A 22,746-nucleotide genomic window follows, 5' to 3' on the forward strand; every position below is an offset into this window, starting at 1 on the left:
AAGCTCCTTCTCTTTTTCCCTTTAAGAAAAGGCAAGGAAAACCCCAGGCCTATGGTTGGGTCTTAGTTCTTATCCCTTTGATGTGGTCCAAACAATGCTAGTTCCACTGCCTGTGAAACCCACCCCCCTCCCAGCAGTTACATGCGGTGTGCCCCAAATGTGTGGCAGACAGCTGCCCGCTCCCCACCCCATGCTCACACCACCACTTCCTCCTCTTCTTCCGCGCACTCTGTTGCCGCCACCTGCCCTCTTGGCTGTTCCCCAGAAGGCCACACACACGCCCCACCCTCAGGGTCTTTGCCCTGACTCTTCCATCCGTCCAGAAGGCTCTTCCCAAGGTCTTCGCTTGGTTTCAAGTCCCACTGAAAACTCCGCTTTGGATAGGCTGTCCCTGGCCACGCTATTCCAACCCTCCCCTTTTTTTCTTTGTAGCACTTACATATATTATGTACAGATGTATACACTTATTGGTTTATTATCTTGCTCCCCCACTAGACTGTAAACCGGAGGCCAGGCACCTAGTTTTGTTTACTGCTGTATCTCCTATGCCTAGCCTGGGTGTCCAGCATCTAATAGATTATGTAAATATTGTTAAATGAGTAGATGGAACCTGTCGCCTAGATAAGTAGTAACACTTCTTCAAAGAGGAAAGAATCACCAGCTGGTGTGCTCAATGGTTTGAGCATCAACTTATGAACCAGAAGGTCACGGTTCAATTCCCAGTCAGGGCACATGCCTGTGTTGTGGGCTCAGTCCCCAGTGTGTGGCGTGCAGGAGACAGATGATCAATGATTCTCTCTCATCGATGTTTTTGTTTCTCTCTCCCTCTCCCTTCCTCTCTGAAATCAATCATATAATAAAAGCCTAATATGCAAATTGACTGAACAGTGGAATGACCAGTCACTATAATGCGCACTGACCACCAGAAGGCAGACTCTCAACTCGGGAACTGCCCCCCAGCCCGCAGGCCCCAGGCCAGCTAAGGCGGGCGCCAGCAGGGGTGGGGAGGAACCCTCATTGCCCCATTGGTTGCCCTGCAGACTGGCCAGTCGCCTGCCAGGTGTAGGGACTCCAGCCATGCATGAATTTCATGCATCGGACCTCTAGTAAAAGTATATCTTTTAAAAGAAAGAGGAAAGAATCAAACCATGGTATTGTAAGAGAAGAAAAGACCCAAGGCTCACCTCTTCTCAGTGCTTCATCATGCAATATTTTTCATTTAATAACCATTCAGCACTGTTTATGTGTGAAGTTCTTTATAGACAATCCCTTAGTAGCCTCCAGGGAGCTCACTTAATTTTTTTTTTTTTTTTTTTTTTTTTTTCAGAGCAGCCCATTTTATGGGACAGTGTAATGATTTAATTTTATTTTGGGCCAAAAACTGCCTCTTTGTAATTCGTGCACACTGACTTTAGTTCTTGGCGCCACGGAGGAAGACAGAATAGATGCACTTCTGTTTGCATATGACACTCCCTCAAATAGTTGGAGAAAGATAGTGATCAAGAGTCTTTTCCACCCTCCAGCCTAAACATCCCTAGTTCCTGCCTTTGCTCGTCCAAGTGTCAGTTTTCACACGTCCTCCCTCTCTGGTTGCCTTCCTCAAGTTTGTGATGCTTCAAGGTTCAGCATTTGAAGTCTGCCCTATTGGAGCAGAGTGTTTTGTGCCGCTGAGGGAGGAATGTTGCTCCATCCTGCTTGTTTCTGTCAGCTCAGCCTGGGATGGCCTTGTCTTTGTTAACCACCTGGCAGGACCTCCGTCATGAGCTTCTGGGGAAGACTAACATCTTAGAGTCTTTTCACATCATCTCTGCCCCTCCCTGATCCTCAAGGATTAGAAAGATTGTACGGTTTTTGTATTTTAGCATTTTGAGATTAACGCAGCTATAGATCTGTGAACCACAATGAACTCAACTAAAAACAAAAACAAACAAACAAACAAAAAACAGAAAAGATAGGTCAAGTTCTATCATCTAACAATAAAGATTTTTAGAAAAGTTCTGTTACCAAAATGCAGGTGAAGAGGGTGGGGCGCTGGAAGTAAAGCAAAGTCTGTAAGCCTTGTAACTTGCTCCTTTCTCCCCTGTTGTTGGCTGCCCGTGTCTTTTTCTCAGGCCTGTCTGTCTCCCTCCCACGTTTCATCATCCTCTTCTCCCTCTTCTCCCGGCAGGGCCTTGCCTTCCCGTTCCTTCCTTTCTTTCTCTCATTCCATTGCTTTCCATTTCCCCGCCTCCCAGTTACTAGACATAGGAACTAACATTTACTTCTTAGCATTCCTTATACTTCCGTCCCCAATCCTTTTATGATAAGAATTTAAAACTTATAGACTTAGGCAAGTTGCACATAGAGAATTTTTCTAAGGGAGAAGAGAAATCAGGTTAAATTGCTTCCTGCGTGTGACCTTGGCTAGAAGGAACGTTCATGCTTAGGTACTAATGCATGATTGGTTTCCGTTTCTGCCCAAATCAGCGGTTTCCGACTGGTGGTTGGACATAGGGCTCAGTGCAGCAGTGTGTGCTCCGTTTCTGTCACTGCCAATACTTCTGTCACTTTGGGTGGGGTTGGCAGGGAAGGAGGCCAAGGTCGAGGGTTTCATCTCGGGAGCCATTTAGTTTTTCCTGCCTCTTCTGCGCTCTGTTCATACCGGGGTGAGTGGAGGCAGGGTGGGAGGGAGGGAGCTGAATGCAGGCAGGGGGGCTCTTTTCCGAACAGCCTTTTTCTTTTTCCTGCTCTGTTTCCTCTGGCTTCAAGGAGTCCCCAGGAAGAGGCTTGTGACTGACAGATGTGGCCCCTAAGCTAAGGAACTGAGGCTGGCCCAAGGCCTGATTCTACAGCAGGCTACCTAACCTTGGTGAATCACTCGGTTGGTTCAGTTGCCCCAGAGGCTGGGTGAGATCCACTGGTTCCACAGAAGTGGCAAAGGTATAGCCCCTGCGTTCTCTGAAGCACTTTTAAAAAGCCAGTTGGGGATTTGGCAGAAGCCTAGAACCAGGGCTGTGGAAAGTGCCTCGATCTCCAAGTCTGAGTGGTGTGCTCTCTTCTTAGGTGGGTTATGGTGGTGGGCAAGCTCGTGGATCTTAGTAGTAAAACTGAGGAAATGAATGAACTTTTGTTTTGCAGGCCATTCTTCCTCCCGGGCCCACGGGGATGGGTAGATGTTATGGTCCACATACACCCGTGGCAGAGACCCTGGGCTGTGCTCCCTTTTCAGACCTGCTGACCCAGGGACTCTGGCGGGATCTCTGCAGAAGACAGCCCTCGCTGTCCGCAAGTGGTCTAGCTTAGCCCAGCTTACATCCTTGAATCTGATCGCAGTAGCCAAATCAACCGCAGTAGTCAGCTGGGACGGAGGGCCTAGGAAGCCATTTAAAAAAAATTTTTTTTTTTTTGCCCAGCCAGCATGGCTCAGTGGTTGAACATTGACCTATGAACCAGGAGGTCATGGTTCAATTCCCGGTATGGGCACATGCCCAGTAGTGGGCATTCAGGAAGCAACTGATCAGTGATTCTCATCATTGATGTTTCTGTCTCTCCCTCTCCCTTCCTCTCTGAAATCAATAAAAATATTAAAAAATTAAAAACTATATTTGTGTGACTTGCCCAGCAGTGGAGTCAGTGGGGCACTTTGCTTTAGAAAGTGAATGAGGGGTTAGCCTTTGCCCACCCTCTTCTTCCTCTCCTCTCGCCTGAGTGACCTGTGCTTATGAACGCTGGCTCCTCCAGGCAGAGCACCAGGGGGCCGTGAGACCTTAGAACGGCCGCGTTTGGAGGAGAGGCAGCAGGAATAGACCGCCAGGAGTCCTGAGGCCGAGCAGCGGCTCTCAGAGGGCCGCTGGAGAGGGACAAGTTCCCCCGGAGGGCGGAGCTCCACTTGTCTGTGGACAAGGTAAACGCGATGATGGTGCCTGGGGAAGCGCTCTGTTTGCTTCGCTGTAACGGGGGGAAGAAATGCCAGGTGGCGTCATGGTGCTCCCTGCAGGTCAGGGAGCCTGGTAGAGGGGTGAGGCGGGGTCAGAGGAGGCATGTTGGTGGGGGGACTGGAAATCTCTGGATTTGCACTTGATCCCCATGGCCATTAAAAGCTTTGGGACAGGGACTGATGGGAGGTGATCAAAGCAGCGTTTTAGGAAGATTGACCAGGATTTATCCACCCCTGCTCTCCAGGCCTTCCTCTTCAGCCTCCTCATGGCCAGTGCTGTGGCTCTGTAATGAGGTCATTGTGGGTGGTGTGGGTTTTTTAAGAATCACGGGGTTATTGAGCAGAGAAAGGGACCTTATAGGCTTAGGTGCCTGCCCCCCCGCTGCCTTGTGAGGTGGCGGACATCACATGGAGGAGGCCAGACTCCCACATCTACAGCACAATACCACAGACTTCTGGGGGCTGCTTTTATGACCCAGATGTGTTTAACAGACTACATGGTTGATTTTTGCTTTTCAGTAATTATCAGGATAATTGACCAGTGTCCTGTATTTCCTTTCTGGCACCCCTTAGTGATGAATTCTGGGCTTCTTTAGCCCATGAAATTTCCCACCTCCTTTTGGAGAACAGTGACTGAGATTGGGTGTGGGTGGGACTAAAAGTGTGTGGACGACAGAATTTTGGAACCAGAAGGAATCGCTTCTCTGTGCTCGGGCCCCATTGTTCAGTAAGTGGTCGAGGCTGGCAGAAGCCCAGAGAGTGGACATGACTTCCCTCGGCGCAAAAGCAAGGCAGTGGCCCAGCGAGCACCATGTCCAGGTCAGACAGCGTGTTGAGCATCCTTTGCACTGCACCTGCCCCATCTTCTCCCCCTTTCCCTTTTCTGGTCCCATTCACATGCCCCTGCTGGGACCAGGGTCTTCACTAGACTGCTTCCAACTCCTGCTTCTTCTGACCTTCCTGGATCTATTGGGGGTAGAAAGGAACAATCATTTAGAAGATGCCGTCTGCCAAATTATTTTCAATTGATCATGCCACCCTCAAATTCCAAGAGCCTCCTCTCTCCCTTCTGAATTTCTCCCCACTTCCTGGCTCCCAAACAGCTTTCTAAGCCTATTTTCTCTTGCTCTTGGAATACTTTCCTTCTTGTGCTCTTAAACCAGGCAGTGCTAGTGCAGGGCTGGGCAATCAGGGAAAGCTTCCTGCAGGAGGTGGAACTGACAAGTCCTTGAAGTGGAGTAGATGGCTGGAAGGGAGAGATGAGATTTTAGGGGAGGAAAGCTAAGGAAGAACATCAGGGAGGGACCCCAGCCTCGCTGAAGTTCACAATAAGTTAAACAGGCCCATCGGAAGGCCCAAAGCCAGGTCCTGCACCCACCTGGGCGGGTCCTGGGGTGGTTACAGCTCTGAGTCTGTCCTCTGGCTGGAGAAAGCATCTGCAGTGGAACCAGCTCCTCTGTCTTGGCGAGACAGCCACCAAGTCCTCCCCACACCCGCGGAGGAGGTAGGAATCCAGTTCCAGGCGGCGAGGGAGCCAGTCACAGGGTTTATGTTAATGCAAGCCCTCCCCTAGCAGGCGCGCAGCCTATTACCCCTGCCGGCCGACGGCTTAATTTCCGCTGCTGCAGCTCGCCCCGCCTGCGTTCCTTGGTTCCCTAAAATAATAAGGATGGCGTCACCGACTTCCCGCGGCCATGTGCTGCCACCCGCCTGCCTCCAGAGCTCTATTGAAGGAAACAAAATCCAGACACTCAGATGCTTTTTTTTTTATCTTGGATTTTTTTTTTTTTTTAAGTAAGATGGGCCCTGCCTCTTAGTAAAGATTTTTTTAAAGATCTTTAAGAGGTGTGGACACCTGTCTCCGCTACCATCAAGGCTGAGGAATACCCTCCTCTTAACAGAAACTGAAAGCTACGTGGACGATTCCTGGGTCTTCCACAGGCCACTGGTTTCTGACAGGAGCAGCTGAACAGCGCCCACAGTACAGCAGAGGAATCACCCAGCCTGGTTCCTAAGCTCTAGGCAGACTCTGCACCTGGCTTCTTCCTCTGAGAAAAGAGGGCTAAACTAGACCAGTATTTTGCAAACCACGGGTTTAAAATTTTTCTTTAATGTACCAGAAAAGAGTAATTTTTAACAGGGTAAGTTTTGTTTCAGTGTGTATGTCTGTATGCACACAAAAAGATATGCACTGAGTCAAGGTGCGAATGGATTTTTTACTGTGCGTTGTGGTCAGCAAGCCACTGACCTAGATGATCCCTAAGGCCTGTCTAGCTTTCGAAATGTCTGACTTTTCTCCCAGAGCCTGACTTTCACCCCATGGAAACTCACTGATTTTTGCACGTTTTGTCGCACCAACTGTGAAGCAGAACTAGATTTTATGGTTACAATGACAAAATCCCCAGCGTTTATCACTCTAATCGAACACGTTTGGGAGAAGCCCATCTCCCCTCTGCTTTGGTGCCTCGAACAGTCTGGCCTTCTAGCTAGAAATCTGCAGCGGGGATGGCCCATTTACAAGCTGACCTATTTAAAACCCATGAGCACACACACAAAAAAAAACACCACAGGGTCAATTTGATTTGAGTCTTCTCTTCTGTGCAAGGCTGGAACTGGAAAACTAAATTGGTCAGGGACTGACAAGGTTGAAACCAAAGCTACAAATATGTATTGAAGTCTTGCTCAGTGAATAAGGACAGTCAAGGGTTGAGGTTAGTGGAAAAAAAGAATCAAGGTGTAGATGTAAAATAAAGGGGTGTGTTTAGGGTACACCATCTGAGTTCTCCAAAATGTTAAAAGGCCTTGTGTATTCCAAGAGGAAGCCTTGCAAACAGCTGAGATAATAACTCAGATCTGCTGGCATGCCTTTGTACTCATTATCTATCTATCTATCTATCTATCTATCTATCTATCTATCTATCTATCTACCAACCATATCTATCTTATTTCAGAGAGGAAGGGAGAGGGAGAAAGAGGTAGAAATATCAATGATGAGAGAGAATTATTATCAGCTGCCTCCTGCATAACCCCACTGGTGATTGAACCCACAACCTGGGCGTGTGCCCTGACTGGGAATTGAACAATGACCTCCTAGTTCTTAGGTCAATGCCCAGCCGCAGAGCCACACCAGTCGGACTGTTCTCATTCTTGTGCTTTGTCAGGGGACAAAGCAATAAACGTGACTGGGTCAGGGGGAAGGAAAATGGCTTTTTCCACAACTGGGGTGTTCAAAGTATTATTTCATTTAACCCAACCCTAAGTGGTCAGCACTCTGGTCATTGCAGGGGCTCAAGAGGGAGGGGTGAGGTGAGCAAGCGAGTGGGGAATGGATTTGAGCCAGGTATATCATGACTCTGGAGCCTGCCTTCTGTCCACCTCTCCAGCCTCAGGAAATGCTGGAAAAATAAAGAGCAGTTCTCACTAGGCTTCCTTTCCTCTGGTTCTGGCCTTCAGAGGACTCTGTTTGAGGCCCACGTTGTCCATTTAAATCAGTGCCAGCTTCACGGGCATGTGACTCGCGTAGTCACAAAGGGCCCCATGCTTAGAAGGGCCCTGCTCTTGGGTTTAATGTGCTGCCGTCACTGTCTTAGAATTCTTCATAATTTTTGGGCAAGGATTCTCACATGTTCATTTTGCTCTGGGCCCTACAAATCACACGGCCAGTCCTTACTTTGATATGTGTGTCCCCATGCTTTGTCTTTCTCGGTCCCACAGTATGCCTCCTAGCTGGCACCCAGAACTGTAGTTGTCTACCAGCTGCCTGTCTCCTCCGAGCCAGCCACCACACCCTCTGCTCACTGTCCCCTCCGAGTCCCTCAGCATGGGCCCAGGTGAACAGCGACACAGGAGCACTGTGTCTGGAGAGGAGGGCAGAGCACTGGGTCAGGAGGGAGGAGTGTGCACAGTTCGCTGGTCTCCGGGATACAAGACATCCTGGAAACCATTGCCACCGCCGTTCTCAGAGCAGCGTGTTCATCCCTGGACGGGTCACATTGTCCATGTCGTGGTCTGACTTACTCTGTGTGCCCTGCACCTAGTGTTGTGCCTGGCATGACGGACTGGACATTTGTTAAGCAGTTGCTCGGGTGTCCACTCCCCGCTAGGCTGATTATGGAGAAGGACAGTCCCTGACCTCTAGGAGGATCGGATGCTTAATACACGATTAAATGATTCATGTGGCAGCTGCCTTCAGTGCCTGGGATGCTCAGAGCTGGATGCAGGGGAAGGCCTCCTGGGGAGGGGGGCCTTGTGCAGGGAGGAGAGGCAGGGAGCAAGGGGATTGGAGGGCGAAGGGGGAGACCCAGAGGGCAGGGCCTCCGTCTCTCAGGTCAGTTTAGGAACTTGAATTCCCCCTCCCCCAGGCGGTGGCCACAAGCTGGGAATGTTTTCTAGGCCAGTGTTTGCGTTTTATAGGTTAACAAATATCACCCCCTTTCTGCAGAGACTGAGCCCAACATCTCAGGGATATAGCCAGGGTTCATTCAGCCCGTCAGCCAGGACCTTGGCCTACAGTCAGGGCCTGTTCCCGGGAGTCCAATGCCCCTGCTGTCACAGAGGCCCCGTTGGGAGCAGAGCGGCTTAGAGTGGCTGACGTGACTGGCCAGGGCCGGGCTGCAGTGTTGGGAACACAGAGGAACGGTCAAACTGGAGCCACTGTAAAGACACGAATGCACTGTTTGGGAACAGCCAGGGGGGTTGTTCCTGAGTGATAACGTGTTCATGCTGATCACGGACCTCACCGCTCTCGCTGGTGAGAAGTGGCCACTGCGTTCTTGCTTTGTGGACAAGTGTTTCCGGAAATACCAGGGCCAGGCCGTCTGACTTCTAGGGAACTTCTCAGTGCTCCACTCACATCTCTGTGGGGCCGAGTGTGGCTATTCAGGCTTCTCTGGGGTGCCAGCACTTGAGGCGTGAAGCAGAGGGTCCCGTGTAGGCTTGCCATTGGTGTGTCTGAAGAGCTCCCGATACAAGCAGTGTCGGCCCAGCTGTTGAACTGGAAAGAGAGTAACCACACTGGATATTTTTAAACAGCCAGCGGAGTTGGGAGAGAGTCTAAACCCAAAGTACAAATTTCCGGTTTAATTTTAACTTTGCACTTAACTCACACCCAGGATTTGGCAGGAGGAAACGGGCCTTTATTTATTTTTTTAGGGAGAACACTCCCTGAATGTGAAGGATATTCTCTTCACCTGGAAGGCTAGAGTGAGCGTGGTCACCAGGCAGAGACGGGAGGGAGCGGGGTGCAGCTGCCGCAGCTGGAGCGGTTTAAGGAACGGCGGGGCGGGCTGGGTGTGGATAGATGGCCTGTTCCTATTGGGACAGGAGCTCAGAGAATGTGGCCCTCCTCCGCGGTATGACTTCTGCTGGGGGGCTGGCGTTTTTGTTTTTTGTTTCTTCCTGTTTGGTCCATTTCAGACTTTTCACGGGCAGCTTACTTGCCATCTCCATCAACCCACAAAGGAGAAGTGGGTTTCCCGCAGTGTGGTTTGTACATGTTGGTGATATCAGCACCCCGGGGTTTAAGCCTGGACTTGCCCCCCTCCTCTTTAATCTCACCCCTAAGAGTGCCGAAACCCCCACCAGGAAGGAAACGCAGAAACCCCTGGGATCCTGCATGCCCCACAGGCCTGCAAGCCCCACAGACCCGGCTCCCCGACACCACAGGCCTCCCTTGCCAGGGACCGGAAGCAGCCTCTTGCTCCCCGGGGAGAGTGGGGTCTCCAGATCTGTGCTCCCTGACTTCAGCCTCCTCTGAGCGAGGGCTGGGTTGTTTTGTGCTTTGGTTACTGAGGAAGTGGAACCAGCGTGGGGTCTACGGGGAGTGGCCCCCACCCGGCAGGTGGAACAGTTAAAAGAGGGGGAGCAGGGGAGCAGGTGGCTGTCCGGGCAGCTTGTCCGATGGAGTTGGCACACTGGGAGCGCCCGTGCCCTGTATTTGAGAATGTCAGAAACCAGGAGCCAGTACTGACCACCAGGCCAGCAGACACCCTCCTGTGACCACTTCTGCCCTTGAGAAATGGGAGAATGCCCATTGTGGGTCTAGCACGTAGAGGATGCCCGCTGAGGGCTCAGGAAAGAGCCCAGGATTGTCATGAATAACACAGTAGTAATAGTAGCATTTACTTGCATATTGGCCCCGAGAGGAATGGCCTCCAGCTTGGTGTGGAGCTGGAGCTGGAGCCGGAGCCTCTGTCTGCAGAATTCCCAGGCAGCACTGCGCTGCTCCGGGAAAGAGGTCGACTTCCAGGAGGAATTCCCTGGACTCTCCAGCACCGCCTCCCCCCAGGAGGGCCACACTCTGTGGGGCCTTCTCCTTGGCTAATGGTCTTAAGAGGAGAAGCTGCTGACCCGGTTAGAGGAATTGCATGTCTGAAATCATTGAGGGTAGATTGGAATCCGTCCCCGTACTTCTTTCTTCGGTGGAGGTTACAGAACTCCCAAGACCTTCTTCCAAGGAAACAGTAACTAGAAAAGATGGTGGGCCTGTGACTCCGGCATTTACCACAGACCGAAGGAGGGTCCTCCCTCCCCCTGACAGTTGCTCCCTCCATCTGCTCTGCTCCCCTGAGGCCTGGCTTCCTGGCTCTGCACTGATTTCCTGCCTGAGGGTAGGACTTATTCCCAGGCATTCTTGCCACTGACCTTGAGAAGGTGACTTGACCTGGACATCTGGCCTCTCCTGGGGACTGAGAGAGTGGGAACGGACAGGAAAGGCCCCAGGAAAGGTGGGCCTTAGCGCCAGTGCCGAGGCCCAGAGCTTCCTAGCCGTGAGGGAGTAATGTGGTGCCGGGCTGAGCCGCCTGCATCACTCCAGCAGGGAGGAAGAGAGCACTGATGTGCTCCCCAGTCTGCCCGCTGGCAAGCACAGACTGAGAGGGGCACGGCAGGCCTGCTGTGGGTCTGTTCCCCCTAGCTGGTATTTGACCCAGAGATGCCCCAATCGGAGGGGCACCTGGACGACCTTGGCAAGAAGGTCATCCTGGACCCTTCAGGGAAAAGCTAAGCAAATTGGCCTGCTGCAGGGAATTGTGGGGGCAGCCTGGCAGGCAGGTTAGAGGGTCTGACTGCTTATCCCTGAGAAGAGGAGGCTCTGAGGGGCAGGAATGACCGTTGGGTCATTGCAGACGGCTGCTGAGGAGGACAGGCCTGTCCGTGTGACCCGGGGGTGAGAGGTCAGACGTGGGGCAGAAGTCCCAGGGCCAGCATGTGCAGGCGGCAGCATGCCTGTTTCCTGAGGCTGCAGGGAGCAGGCAGGCGTGCTGTGTCGGGCCCCGGATGTGGCCAGGTAGAGTCATCTTTAAGGTGCCTGCCGGCCCTGGGAGGCCTGGGGCTGCCATGCCAGCCTGTCAGGGACCCGAGTGGGTATTTGGGCATCTGGCCGGAGGGCCAGCACCCTGGCTGCCCTGGTTGACTCCATGGGTCAGTTCAGGCCTGAGACACGGTTGCTCTTCTCAGCCAGTGTCCCTATCGTCCGAAAGCCTGGCCTCCCGCATCAGCCAATCCTGCCTTCTAACAACCTAATGAGAGGGCAGATTTTTATCGCTTCTTTCTACCTCACTAGAAATAAAGGATTTGGGGCCCAAGAGAGGAGAATCTAAGACCCCTAAGAGGGCAAACTGCCTCCAGAGAGGTGGGCATGGGGCAGCCATCGAAGCGCCTCCAAAGACCAGCTTTTGGACTTTGTTGCCCTCAGCATTTCGTTATGGGTCCATCCTGGTTTATGGATTCCCACTCTCTCCTTCCACATCTTCTCAGGACCCCGAAGGGCAAAGCCGAGAGCTAAGATAACGGTTACGGTAGCTTACCTGTGTCTCTTAATATTAAAGTGAAATTAAATTTAAAACTCGATCCATCCATCTCACCAGCCACACCGCAGGTGCTCAGGGGCTCCCCGCTTGGGCAGTGCGGGGGCTTCCCTCGCCGCAGGAATTCTGTGGGACAGCAGTGGTCTAGCGAATGGAGAGCTGGAGGAGCCCCTAATTGTCTCTCCCGGCCCTGGGGTAGGCCATGCAGTGACCTGGTGACAAATCCCAGGCCAGGTGGGCAGAGTATGACTGGTGGGGAGAGCGGCGTGAGAGGGAGGGTCCGCCCGCAGGAATAAGGTCACAGACACAGGGAGGGGAAGGGAGCACCGGGGGAGAGGAAGGGGTGGGACGTAGGGAGCTGGCCTTGGGCCTGTCCGGCTGGGGCCATGGTGGGCGTGGGGTGAGGCTCAGAGGTCCCCTAACGTCAGAGCCAGGACGTGGAGGCTGTGGTGGCGCATGGCAGGGCTGGAATGAGACCAGCAGTGTTGCGGATGCGGCAGGGCTGACTGAACTTCCCTTCTGCGGTTCAGCCAGGCCTCCTGTCCGGAGTGGCCCCTGGTTGGTTCCGCAGCTCCGCTTACCTCAACCCGAGCCCCCGGGCGGAAGGACCAGGGTGGGCGTGCTTTCAGTGTTCGAGGGACTGCTTTCTGGCTTTGTCGCCCTGTCCCGCAAGGAGGCCTGGCCCCATTCCTTGGCCCCATTCCTTCCTCCACTCACAGCCCTTCCCTTTCCAGGTGAAAGAGCTTGTGCTGGACAACTGTCGGTCTTATGAAGGCAAAATCGAAGGCCTCACAGATGAATTTGAAGAACTGGAGTTCTTAAGTACAATCAACGTAGGCCTCACCTCAGTCGCAAACTTACCAAAGTTAAACAAACTTAAAAAGGTAAATAGTGTAGAGGAGTGTGTGTGTGTGTGTGTGTGTGTGTGTGTGTGTGTATACACGTGCACATGTGCGTATGCCCTCAAGCCTGCGGTGGGGCTAGGGAGGAGGATGGCCATCACTTCTTGTTTAGGGAACAACTGGAGGGTGTATCCAGCTGCCTGCCCCGCTGTCTGCTGGGCTCCGAGCATAGCACCTTCATTTTAAGAGCTGTTTCTGCTTTTTATTTCCCTGCCTTGTTTAGCTCGAACTAAGCGATAACAGAATCTCAGGGGGCCTTGAAGTATTGGCAGAAAAATGTCCGAACCTCAAGCATCTAAACTTAAGTGGCAACAAAATTAGAGACCTCAGCACAATAGAGCCTCTGGTGAGTCCTTGCGTCCTCCCCTCTCCCCGGCGGGCGGGGCAGGACTGATAGCAGCGAAGGCTGCTGCTGAGTTTCCCCCGTTTATTTTACCTTTTTAACTTCATCTAACTGCCCCTATGTGCGTGAGATAGAGTTTGAGCAAGTATTTCTGCTTCATCCGTCAAGACACTGAGCCCTAGAGAGGTTAAGTGACTTGGCCCAGGTCACACAGCCAGGCTGGCGGTCTGGGTGAAGGCGAGGCCCCTAGCCTCAGGGTCTGGCCTAGCACTTTTCCTCATGCAGCGTCTGCTTCCCTTTGGAAACTGGAGCTGTCATTTCTCCGGGTTCCTGGTCCCTCTTTGGGAAGGGAGGATCCATCCAAGACTTAGGCTGTTCCTGAAGGAGGCAAATCTGTTTTCTCCTTGGTCACTGACTGGCCTGAGGCTGGTGCCTCTGAAGGGTGAGGGGTGGGTTGGCCCCGACACAAGCCGTCTGGGATGGCAGAGAACTTGGTCTGGGAGCCTCGTGCTGGCCTCCCTCTGCTGTCTTCCAAAATGTTCTCACTATCAGGAGCAGGTCAGGATAACAATTTTTACACACGCAGGATCTGAAGGACTGAATTGTCTTGATTTTTTTTTTTAAGGAGGTCAACTGTTATTGGTTCATTAGTAGATTTTTTTTTTTTGAAAGATAGAAGTACTACCTCACAAGATAAACACACTTATTGTAAATATACACCTAAGAGTCACTTCATACGCCATGCAACTGAGAATGAGGGGAAAGCCCGGAGGGTCTTTAGTCAGGTTCCCCTTTCCTGAGGGTGGCGGTTGGAGCACTCCTCAGCAGGGCTTGTAGGGTTCTTGTCCACAAAGCACTCTTTGCCCTCTGCGGGTGCTCGGGGGTTGGTGGATGGCCCAGGTGGCAGAACAGGAAGTTAGCATTTCTGCCCATCTGTGGCATGGGGTCACCCACCAGAATGGGCTTCCCATGGAACTTTCTGTCAAGTCCTCTGCTCGGAAAGCAAAACTGTTTTGTATCTGAAAGTCTGAATTTCATGACAAAAGGGAAAATCTGTGGAGGCCTAGCTGTGTGTTTGGGTGGTAAGGGACCGAGTGTATAAAACACTGTGAATCGGTCATTGTTAGAGATCAGATATAGACAGATAGACACACACAGACAGACAGACAGATACACACACACACACACACCATGCTCCTCCCACCCAGACCACACATTTTTGGAGCTTCCTTTTCCTAGTGATCAGTGTGACTGATGGGTTACACTCACCACTACAGAGTGGACAACAGCTCTGGTTGGGGGTGCTGGGCTCACCCTCCCAAACCACGGCCCAGATTCCCTCCCTGCCCTTGACCATCTGCTGAGAATGGCAGGTCTCTCTCTATCTTGGGCTCTTGAGAGAGCAACCTGGGTCCTGACACTGACCCTGAGGGACAGTGGCTTTAGTCGCCGTTAGGCCTGGCCCCATGGGAACAGGGTCTTGGCCTGGGGAAGGGTCTTCTTGCTAGCTGTGTGACCCTTCCACTTCCTGGGCCTCAGTTTCCTCAGACACCAAGCAGGAATATATGAGCTTAAACCCTCGTAGATAAAGCACCAACAGAGCAAATATATCCATGGTAAGTGCCACGAACAAAATCTGGATCCTCCGCTGGGTTTTCTCCTGCCCTTTTTGACGGGCAGCATGGCGGGGAGTAGGCACAGGAGTGAAGCTGGGCTGCCAAACCTCAGTTCTCTACTTCCTCATCTGGAAAACGAGCAGATAATTGCTTCTACCTTATCGGGGTTCTGAGGACAAATTAACACACAAGGGCTGTGCTGACTCCTATTATTCAGCAGCAGGGTTAGTATGTTGGCTCATGCTGCCGGTTTAGTTCCCGTCTGGCCCCTCGTCACAGGGGCAGCAGCACAGCTCCTGTCTCCTGCACCGAGAGAGCCCTACTTCATTTCAAGCAGAATGAAAGTGTGGGCTTTGGATGAGATCTTAACAATAAAACCCAACCCTTCATTTTCCAGGTGAAGAAACTGAGGCCCACCAACCGGGGTGATGTGTGTGGGTGACACTGTGGCCGAGCAGGACCAAATCAGAATTCTCTGTCCCCTGTGCCTTGGCTCTTCACACTGTCTCACTGCATCCCCACCCGTGTCCCCGGTGGTTTCACCTCGCCCCACCTGCCCCCTCCTCTCCTGCCTCCCACAGGTCACTCACCGTTGACTTTATTTTTCTGCTTGCAGAAAAAGTTAGAAAACCTCAAGAGCTTAGACCTTTTCAATTGTGAGGTAACCAACCTGAACGACTACCGAGAAAACGTGTTCAAGCTCCTCCCACAACTTACATATCTCGATGGCTACGACCGGGACGACAAGGAAGCCCCTGATTCCGACGCCGAGGGCTACGTAGAGGGCCTGGACGACGAGGAGGAGGAGGATGAGGACGGTGGGTGGCCGAGTGAAGGCCAGGGCAGGCCTGGCTCCTCCCTGCTTTACAGAGGGGTGGCCTGGGTGTTGGGAGACCCCCTGGCTGCTCAGGGGAAGGACTGGCAGCCTCCTTCCAAAGCTAGGGAGGGAGTGGGGCTCTCTGCTGTGTTTGCTGGTGTCCCTAATCTGGGTCATTGGTGACTCCCTAAGAGAATCGTGCGTGAGCCCCAGGGAAACAGCCTGACTCTGACTGCGTAGTAACTTATTAAAGGCCATCTAGCTGAAGCCTCACTTGGGTTTTTTTTTCTCCCCCTTTCCAAAGTCCCACTGGAAATGAGATTCTAAGCTGCCTAGTGTGACTAGACCCAGACACTGTCCCAGCTGTTCCAGGGAGCGGGGAGCAGATAGAGGAAGGTGGGATGTGGTCTGAGGTGTCCAGTCATGGAGCTGGAGAGGTTGTGGGGCCCCCTGGTGGCTGCAGCCCAGAGAACACAGTCCAGGACTCGGGGGCTTTGAACTTGTGAGCCCCAGGGACCTGGGCAAATGGAGGCTGCAGGTAGCCTGGTGGGCGCCCTGGCAGTGTGGCAAGTGGCCAGGGGCAAGGAGGGAAAGGAAAGGGCACCTTCTCTTACCTTCCCTCTCACCAGCACGGTGTGGCTTTTCCAAGGGTCTTCATGGCCAGAGTACAGTTGAGAATGGAGATACTTGCCTGGTTCATTCAGACCCAAGATTTTGGTTTTCCTTGTTAGATGGGAGTATTTTACAAGTTATTCATGCACTTTGTGATACAACATAACAGGCCCGGGACGAGTCCTAAGACCAGCTTCCTAAGCACAAATTTGATGGGTGATCTTGTACAAGTCACTTCTCCCCTCTGCCTCAGATTTCTTGTGGGGGTAGAGAACCTTTTTCCTGCCAAGGGCCATTTGGATATTTATGACATCATTTGAGGGCCATATAGAATTATCAACTTAAGAGTTAGTCTGCTATATTTGGTCAAACATTTAATTAATTCACCCTTAATGCCTTGGCAGAACCAGATCAAATATTTCGGGGCCTTTTACACCCCTCCCCTGCTTTAAAGTGAGCAGTTTGGCTGGATGCTCTTTCTAAATGGATTTCTCAGCTTTCCCGGGCCCTGTCCCTGTTCCTCTGATCCTTCCATTTCTCCGTGGTCTCAACCTTCACAAAAGGTCTCTCGTTTTTGTACAGCTATGGGACCAGGGGTTGTTGCTCACACCACTTCAAGTGCTTATCTTTTAGATCATTTTAGGAAGTGTTCCATCACCTTCAGGAATCTAGGCGTTGGGCTTTGGTGGGTGTGAGGTCATGGCCCCACATTGAGGACCGTACCACCCTTGCCAGGCCCGCCAGCCTGGCCCTGTGCTATGCAAGGGAGGAGCCAGCTCACCACCAATTCGTTCTTGTCCCCATTTCCACTGCACAGAGGAAGAGTATGATGAGGATGCTCATCTAGTGGAAGATGAAGAGGATGAAGAAGAGGAGGAGGAAGGTGAAGAGGAGGACGTGAGTGGAGAGGAAGAGGTAAGTGCCTGGCTGGGTGGGGCACCATCTCTCTGAGTCTGAGTCAGCAAGTAAGAAAGACTCGGGCTGGTTGGAGAGAGGCCAGTCTTGCAGCAAGCCCTGGGAAGTTGGATTAGGAAAGGGTGAGGGGGTTCAGGAGGCAGGTAAAGAGGGGACCTCACCTGCTGGGGTAAGCCTGGCCTTCATTTCTGTGTGAAAATTAGTTCTTGCTACATCCATGTCTCCATTTCCTTCCCTTTTGCATTCATATGTTAATTCACTGAGCACTCACAGTGAGTTAGGGAAAATCAAAGACTGCCCTGAACTGATGGATAACGAAGGACACTGCTGGATCCCAAATCAGTGACAAGGGTCTAGTGCACACAGTGGAAGCGGTGCATTTTCTTACCACATTGACTGGTTCCTAGTTTTTTGACAAGTCTGGGACGTGTCTGAGTGGTAATACAGCACAGATTTAGCTGTGTGTCCCTGGACAAATTCCTTGACCTTTCTATTCATCTGAGAAATAGCCATCTGGATTGTAAACAGGGATCGACTCACTATATTGTCAGGAGGATAAACTAATTTGTGAGTAAAATGCTTAATTAAGGACAGTGTCTGACTAAGGTGTTTGACCACTTGCTATTTTAGGCTTTCACACCCTTCTTTCTCCAAGATGCCGGCTCCGCGTGCCGGTTTTGTATTGGGTGCTCTGCATCAGCTCCTGCTGATTGGAAAAGTTAGGTGTGGGGAGGTTTCAGATTATGGCAGCATGGTCAAGGCTCCTGGTTTCTCCCAGTTTTCTGTCTCTTAATTAGCACACAGACACTGACCTGGGCAGGATCGCCCGGCCAGCACAGCCCAGGCGGGAGGAGAGCCAGTGCGACGGGCTTGGTTCCTCCTGGTCTCGGTGCGGTTGCTCTTCTCCCTGGGCTAGGCTGCTAGGCTCACCTCTGAACCCTTAGGAAAACAGCCACCCCACACCACCAGGTCAGGGCAGTACGTTGTGTTGACTAATGGTTTTTTTGGTCTTGTTCTTGCTGCCACATAAGCTGCAGTGTGCAAGGTTGGGTTGTGTGTGTGTGTGTGTGTGTGTGTGTGTGGTTTCATTGCCCATCTGCAGATTTCCAGCTTCCAGTAAAGGAGAGCTTACACACACACACACACACACACACACACACACACACACCAGTCTCAGCAAACAGACTGATTAGGGAATTCTTGTGTGACATTATAAAAGGATATTTCCCTTGACAAAAAGAAGTCTATCACCAAGTTCTCATTAAACAATGGCCTGCCCGATGCTTTAGGATCAGTGTTCAGCAGGCAGAGATTTAACTAGCATGTAACCCATGCAGCATAAAGCCAGGGTCCTGTGTTGAGAAGGAAGTCACACATCTGGCTGGATCTTACCCAGCTGGGAGGATGCCCTCAATGGAATTTACTCTCCCCTCCACGTGGTCCAAGTTTGCAGGATGGTGCTGGGCTGTGTGGGGCGAGGTTGGACCTGCCCACAGAATCTGTGTTTGCTGAAACCGGGGTATTCCTTGAAGCCAGCACGAGATTGAGGCAGATGGAAGGATGGCCTCTTCCCATGACGGAGAGTCTGTTCTCCTGGGAGAGCGGCGCATTGGATTAGAATGCTGCCCGGGTGCTAGGGACTTCAGCTCAGGAGTTCCTGGCCCGGAATAGGATCCACAAGCCCCCCTGACACTGTTCGCAAGTATTGTACGTGACGGGGGTATTTTCTGGGGGAGGAGTTTAAAGCTTTCCCTACAATCTTAAAAAGGGGTCTGTGATGGAGAAGAAGGTCCGTGGGGCCCTGAGAGGCCTTTGTGAGATCAGTGCTGGCGAAAGTGGCTGCCTCGGCGGGTCTGTGGCCGGGGCACTACTGCTGACTGGCACACATCTTCTCTCCTAGGAGGACGAAGAAGATTATAACGACTGGGAAGTAGACGACGAGGAAGATGAGGAAGAGGCCGGTGGTGGTAGGCAGCCTTTGTAGTCTTGGCTGGTAGCGGCCGTCCCCTTCCGTTGACAGTAGATTGTGTAGACCCCAGGGACCTGCAGTGGGCAGAACATGCCCATCTGAGGCTGCAGGTGCTTGGCTTTGCAGATGCCCTGCCTCGGTTTGCCAGGAGGGCAAAGCTTCCTAGATGTCTGGTCCCCTGGCTTCAGGGTGGGGGGTGGAGGGGGGGGGTAAATTAGAGGTAGGACCACTCTTTAATCTGAACACCTTTTCCTTGCTCTTCCAGAAGAAGAAAAGGGTCAGGGTCAGAAGCGAAAACGAGAACCCGAAGATGAGGGAGAAGAAGATGACTAAGTGGATAACCTATTTTGAAAAATTCCTATTGTGATTTGACTGTTTTTACCCGTACCCCCCAAATCCCGCCTCCCGAAACTTATTTTTTTCTGATTGTAACGTTGCTGTGGGAACGAGAGGGGAAAAGTGTACTGGGGGTTGTGGGGAGAGGGTGGGCGGGAGGGGGTGGAATAAAATACTATTTTTACTGCCACTCTTTATTTTTTCCCCTACTTTTTTTTTGTGTCTGTTTTTGTCCCTGTAATTGCAATAGCTGAGTACACACCAAGTGAGCATTTTGTTCCATACCCTCAGAGAGGACGGTCTGGAGGTCTTTCACATTTGCTGGTATTTCCCGAGTCTCTTGAGTTGGTTGGAAGGCCGAGGCTGCCTCAGTTTGGTTTCTCAAAGCCCAGGAGGGACTGAGCACCAGCCACATCTTACCTCTTGTTCTGGTTCACGTGGTTTCTGCATTCTTGGGCCTGCGAGAGGCATCCAACGCCCTGGTTTTAAATAGCAACCTAAAGGCGTATTTTGGCACTGGTCGGGGGACAGTCCCCATCTCTCATTCCTTCCCTCTTCACAGATGGTGGTGGGCTTCGTTCTACGAAGAAGACTCTGATGTCGCTCTTAGGAGTAGGAGCTGTGAGCCAGAGGGCTGAAAACAGCAAGCTCATAAGTAAAATGCATTCGGTGATTAGAATGAAAAGAGAAGAAGCAAACCCTTATCCGTCAACCTCTTTGAAAGATTTTTTTAAAAAACTCTCCTCTCTTGTTCTGTAAAATATTAGAATGCTTTGTTTTACAAAATGACAGGAGAATTTTTCCACATGTACTCCTGTGCTTAGACGGTTTTTACAAACTTGAGTGCAGGAGATGTTGCTGCATGTCGGCTGGGTCGGTTTGTTTTTTTTCCCCCACACGCCCGAGCACGGAAAAACTAGCGCAAAATTGTATTTTCTTACCTAGTGGGAGTCTGAAGTGACTAAAATTCCTAGTGAATGTACAGGTCTGCTTTCATGTCCCTCTTCTGGATCGCTTTAGGAGTGACGCGCTTCCTGGCCCGTGGTCCGTCTGTACAAAAGAGCATCTGCACCGTTTCTTCCCTCCCCCTCGGAAGAGCCAAACTTTGAGTTTTATGTCTGTTTGTCATTGATAAATTTCAATAAATCTTTTTATACAATTTTTTTGGGATGGCTTCTTTGAGTCCAACAGGCCGTTGATCTAAGGTGCATTCCGCACCACCTGCTCGCTGACAGGGCTTCCTGACAAAAGAGCTTTTCTCACGGGACATGTAACCCGAGAGACACTACGTTTGGACACTCTGGGTCTCAAAGGGAGACTCCGTGGTGTGCTTTCTTCATTAAAGGCTTCATGCTGGGGCGGGGGGGGGGGGGGGGGGGGAGTGTAAAGAGAGAAAGATAAAAGACGAAAATGTTAGGCCAACCTTGGGACCAGACCTTATTCTGAATACCTTCCATTGTTTTGTTGTTCAGACTGTAAACTAGAACATATGCTTGGGAGCTTTGGGAATGTGTGAAACACGATTGTTCCTTTTTTGCTTAGCTTTATTACGATAATTTCTACCTCTAAAGGGTCTTCAAAAGCACCTGCCTAACAAGGGTAGGAAGCGGTCCACTCACTTCTCTGATGTGTTCCATCCTCACCAATGGTTAGATGTATTTCCAGCTTACCGCCACGGCGGACATTCTGTTACACAGTTTGAGGATTTCTTAGAACAAATGCTTAGAAGTCGTGTCGTTGCACCAAAAGGTGACATTTCTAACACTCGCGTGCAAGGTGCCATGTTTTCCAGAAGGGTTACACTAAAGTGCTGTGGTGGTTTATACATATGCACATGTCTTCGTCCTCAGCCTTGTAGCCTTGAACCCCATGTGAGCGCTGGCGCCTGTGCAGTTCCTGTAGGGGAGGTGCTCTGAGAAGCACCTCACTTTTGGGAAACCTCACCCCTCTGGGTGGTGTCCTGGGACGCCTGACTTCTCTTTGGAGATATCCCCTGACTGTAGGATGGGTAGGGACCTCCCAGAGGCCCAGTGCTGTGGGAAACGGGCTGTGAGGATGAGTGAAGGAGGCATGCTCTGCCTTCAGAGCTGGTGAAAGAACCTGGGAGTGAGTGAATCCAGAGCCACTCGGGCCTAGCCTTGGGTTTTTTGGCCCTGACTCCCTTCCTGGGGGGTTGTAGGATCTCTTGACTCACATAGATATGGAAACAACTGCTATAAAAATGCAAGCTAAAATAGACTGGGTTAATGCTGATGGGACTGAGGGAGGAAAACTGTCAGTCATACTGAACATTCACGTCAGCTCTCGAGGATAAGTCCTATTGCACCCGTTTTATAGATGAGGAAAACCAAGGCCCAGTGACTTGAAGGTAAGAAGAGGTGGAGTCAGGGTGAAACCCAGAAATGAACTATTTTGACCAAATCTCGTCATGAATGGCAAGGAGGAAGAGGAAGCTTAGCCAGAGGGGAGAGGCTGACTTGTATTGAGCTCCTGCTGTGTGCCAGGTACTGAGAATCCATTCTTACTGGATTCTCACAGCCACCTTAGGTGGGTGCCAGTACCCAGGTCACACAGCCCGAAAAGAGCATCAGGAATACTCCAGGGAGGGGTGGTTCTGGAGCCAGCCCCCTGCTTCCCCGTGACGCCTGTATGAGCCAGCTGCGTAAAGCCGTTGCTCACCTGGCCAGTGCACTTGGGAGCGAGGTTTCCCCACTGAGAGCTAGCAGGTGCCCTGTGGACCCTGGAGAGCTAGAAAACCCCAGTCATCAGTCACCCCTCATTTCATGGGAGAGGAAACTAGGACCCAGAGAGGGTGAGTGATGTGCTCAAGGGCACACTCTGTAGGTGCCGGAGCCCACCCTGGGCCCGGGACTCCTGTTCCTGGGCTCCTGCACCAAACCGGCAGCTCACCAGTTGCAGGCAGGCCAGGTGCTGGGAGAGTCGGTCGATCCACAGCAGAGTCTTCCAGGAGGAACAGCCCGGCCTGGGGTGGACAGGATGCCGTGAGCGCCAGGGCACAGCTACGTGCTGCACAGGGCTTTGGAGTGCATCCTGTGTTTTTTAAATATTCGTAGTGGGTTTGGCTTCCCAACAGTGTCAGGCTGGCCGTCCCTGGTGCCTGGAGAGGAGGAGGAAGACGCTGATTCCAGATTATGAGCTCCTACTCTTGTCATCGTTTATATCCATTGCCTCCCTCGTCCTCACGCGGATTTCACAGAGGAAACCAGGGCTCAGACAAGCTGGACAACTAGCCCAGCAAGGTAAGTGGCAGCCGCGCTTCAAACCCGTGTCTGACACCGGAGGTCCCTGGTCCACCCTGTTCAAAGAGCCAGGCAGACAAGCGATGTGGTGCGTCTCATTTGCTGACTCGCAAAGGCTGTTTTTATCCTGGTTCAGAGGCTCCTTGTTCCTGGCTGGAAGGACTCCCACAGTGGGGCCCTAATAAGCAGCTTTGGACAGTGGTGTCCCTGAGTCCCCGGGCTGGCCCTGGGACAGGCCCCTGCGACAAGCTGGGC

General features: G+C 51.8%; 1 protein-coding gene across 3 annotated transcripts in view; it reads left to right on the forward strand.

Annotated features, from left to right (window-relative positions):
• ANP32A (acidic nuclear phosphoprotein 32 family member A) overlaps window positions 1–20,392 on the forward strand; it is a 39,226-nt gene extending 18,834 nt beyond the window's left edge. The window contains exons 2-7 of one of the 3 annotated variants that reach the window (XM_045581101.1): window positions 12,456–12,605; window positions 12,847–12,969; window positions 15,199–15,400; window positions 16,829–16,926; window positions 18,827–18,895; window positions 19,160–20,392. In XM_045581101.1, the coding sequence (XP_045437057.1) occupies window positions 12,456–12,605; window positions 12,847–12,969; window positions 15,199–15,400; window positions 16,829–16,926; window positions 18,827–18,895; window positions 19,160–19,228 (711 nt within the window). In that variant the 3' untranslated portion in view covers window positions 19,229–20,392. The remainder of the gene's footprint in view (window positions 1–12,455; window positions 12,606–12,846; window positions 12,970–15,198; window positions 15,401–16,828; window positions 16,927–18,826; window positions 18,896–19,159) is intronic. The other 2 variants (XM_045581098.1, XM_045581103.1) reach the window with 2 other exon arrangements.
• Window positions 20,393–22,746: the final 2,354 nt, after the last annotated feature.

Source organism: Pipistrellus kuhlii, unplaced genomic scaffold (assembly GCF_014108245.1).
Source record: "Pipistrellus kuhlii isolate mPipKuh1 unplaced genomic scaffold, mPipKuh1.p scaffold_m20_p_1, whole genome shotgun sequence".
Classification (NCBI taxonomy): Eukaryota; Metazoa; Chordata; class Mammalia; order Chiroptera; family Vespertilionidae; genus Pipistrellus; species Pipistrellus kuhlii.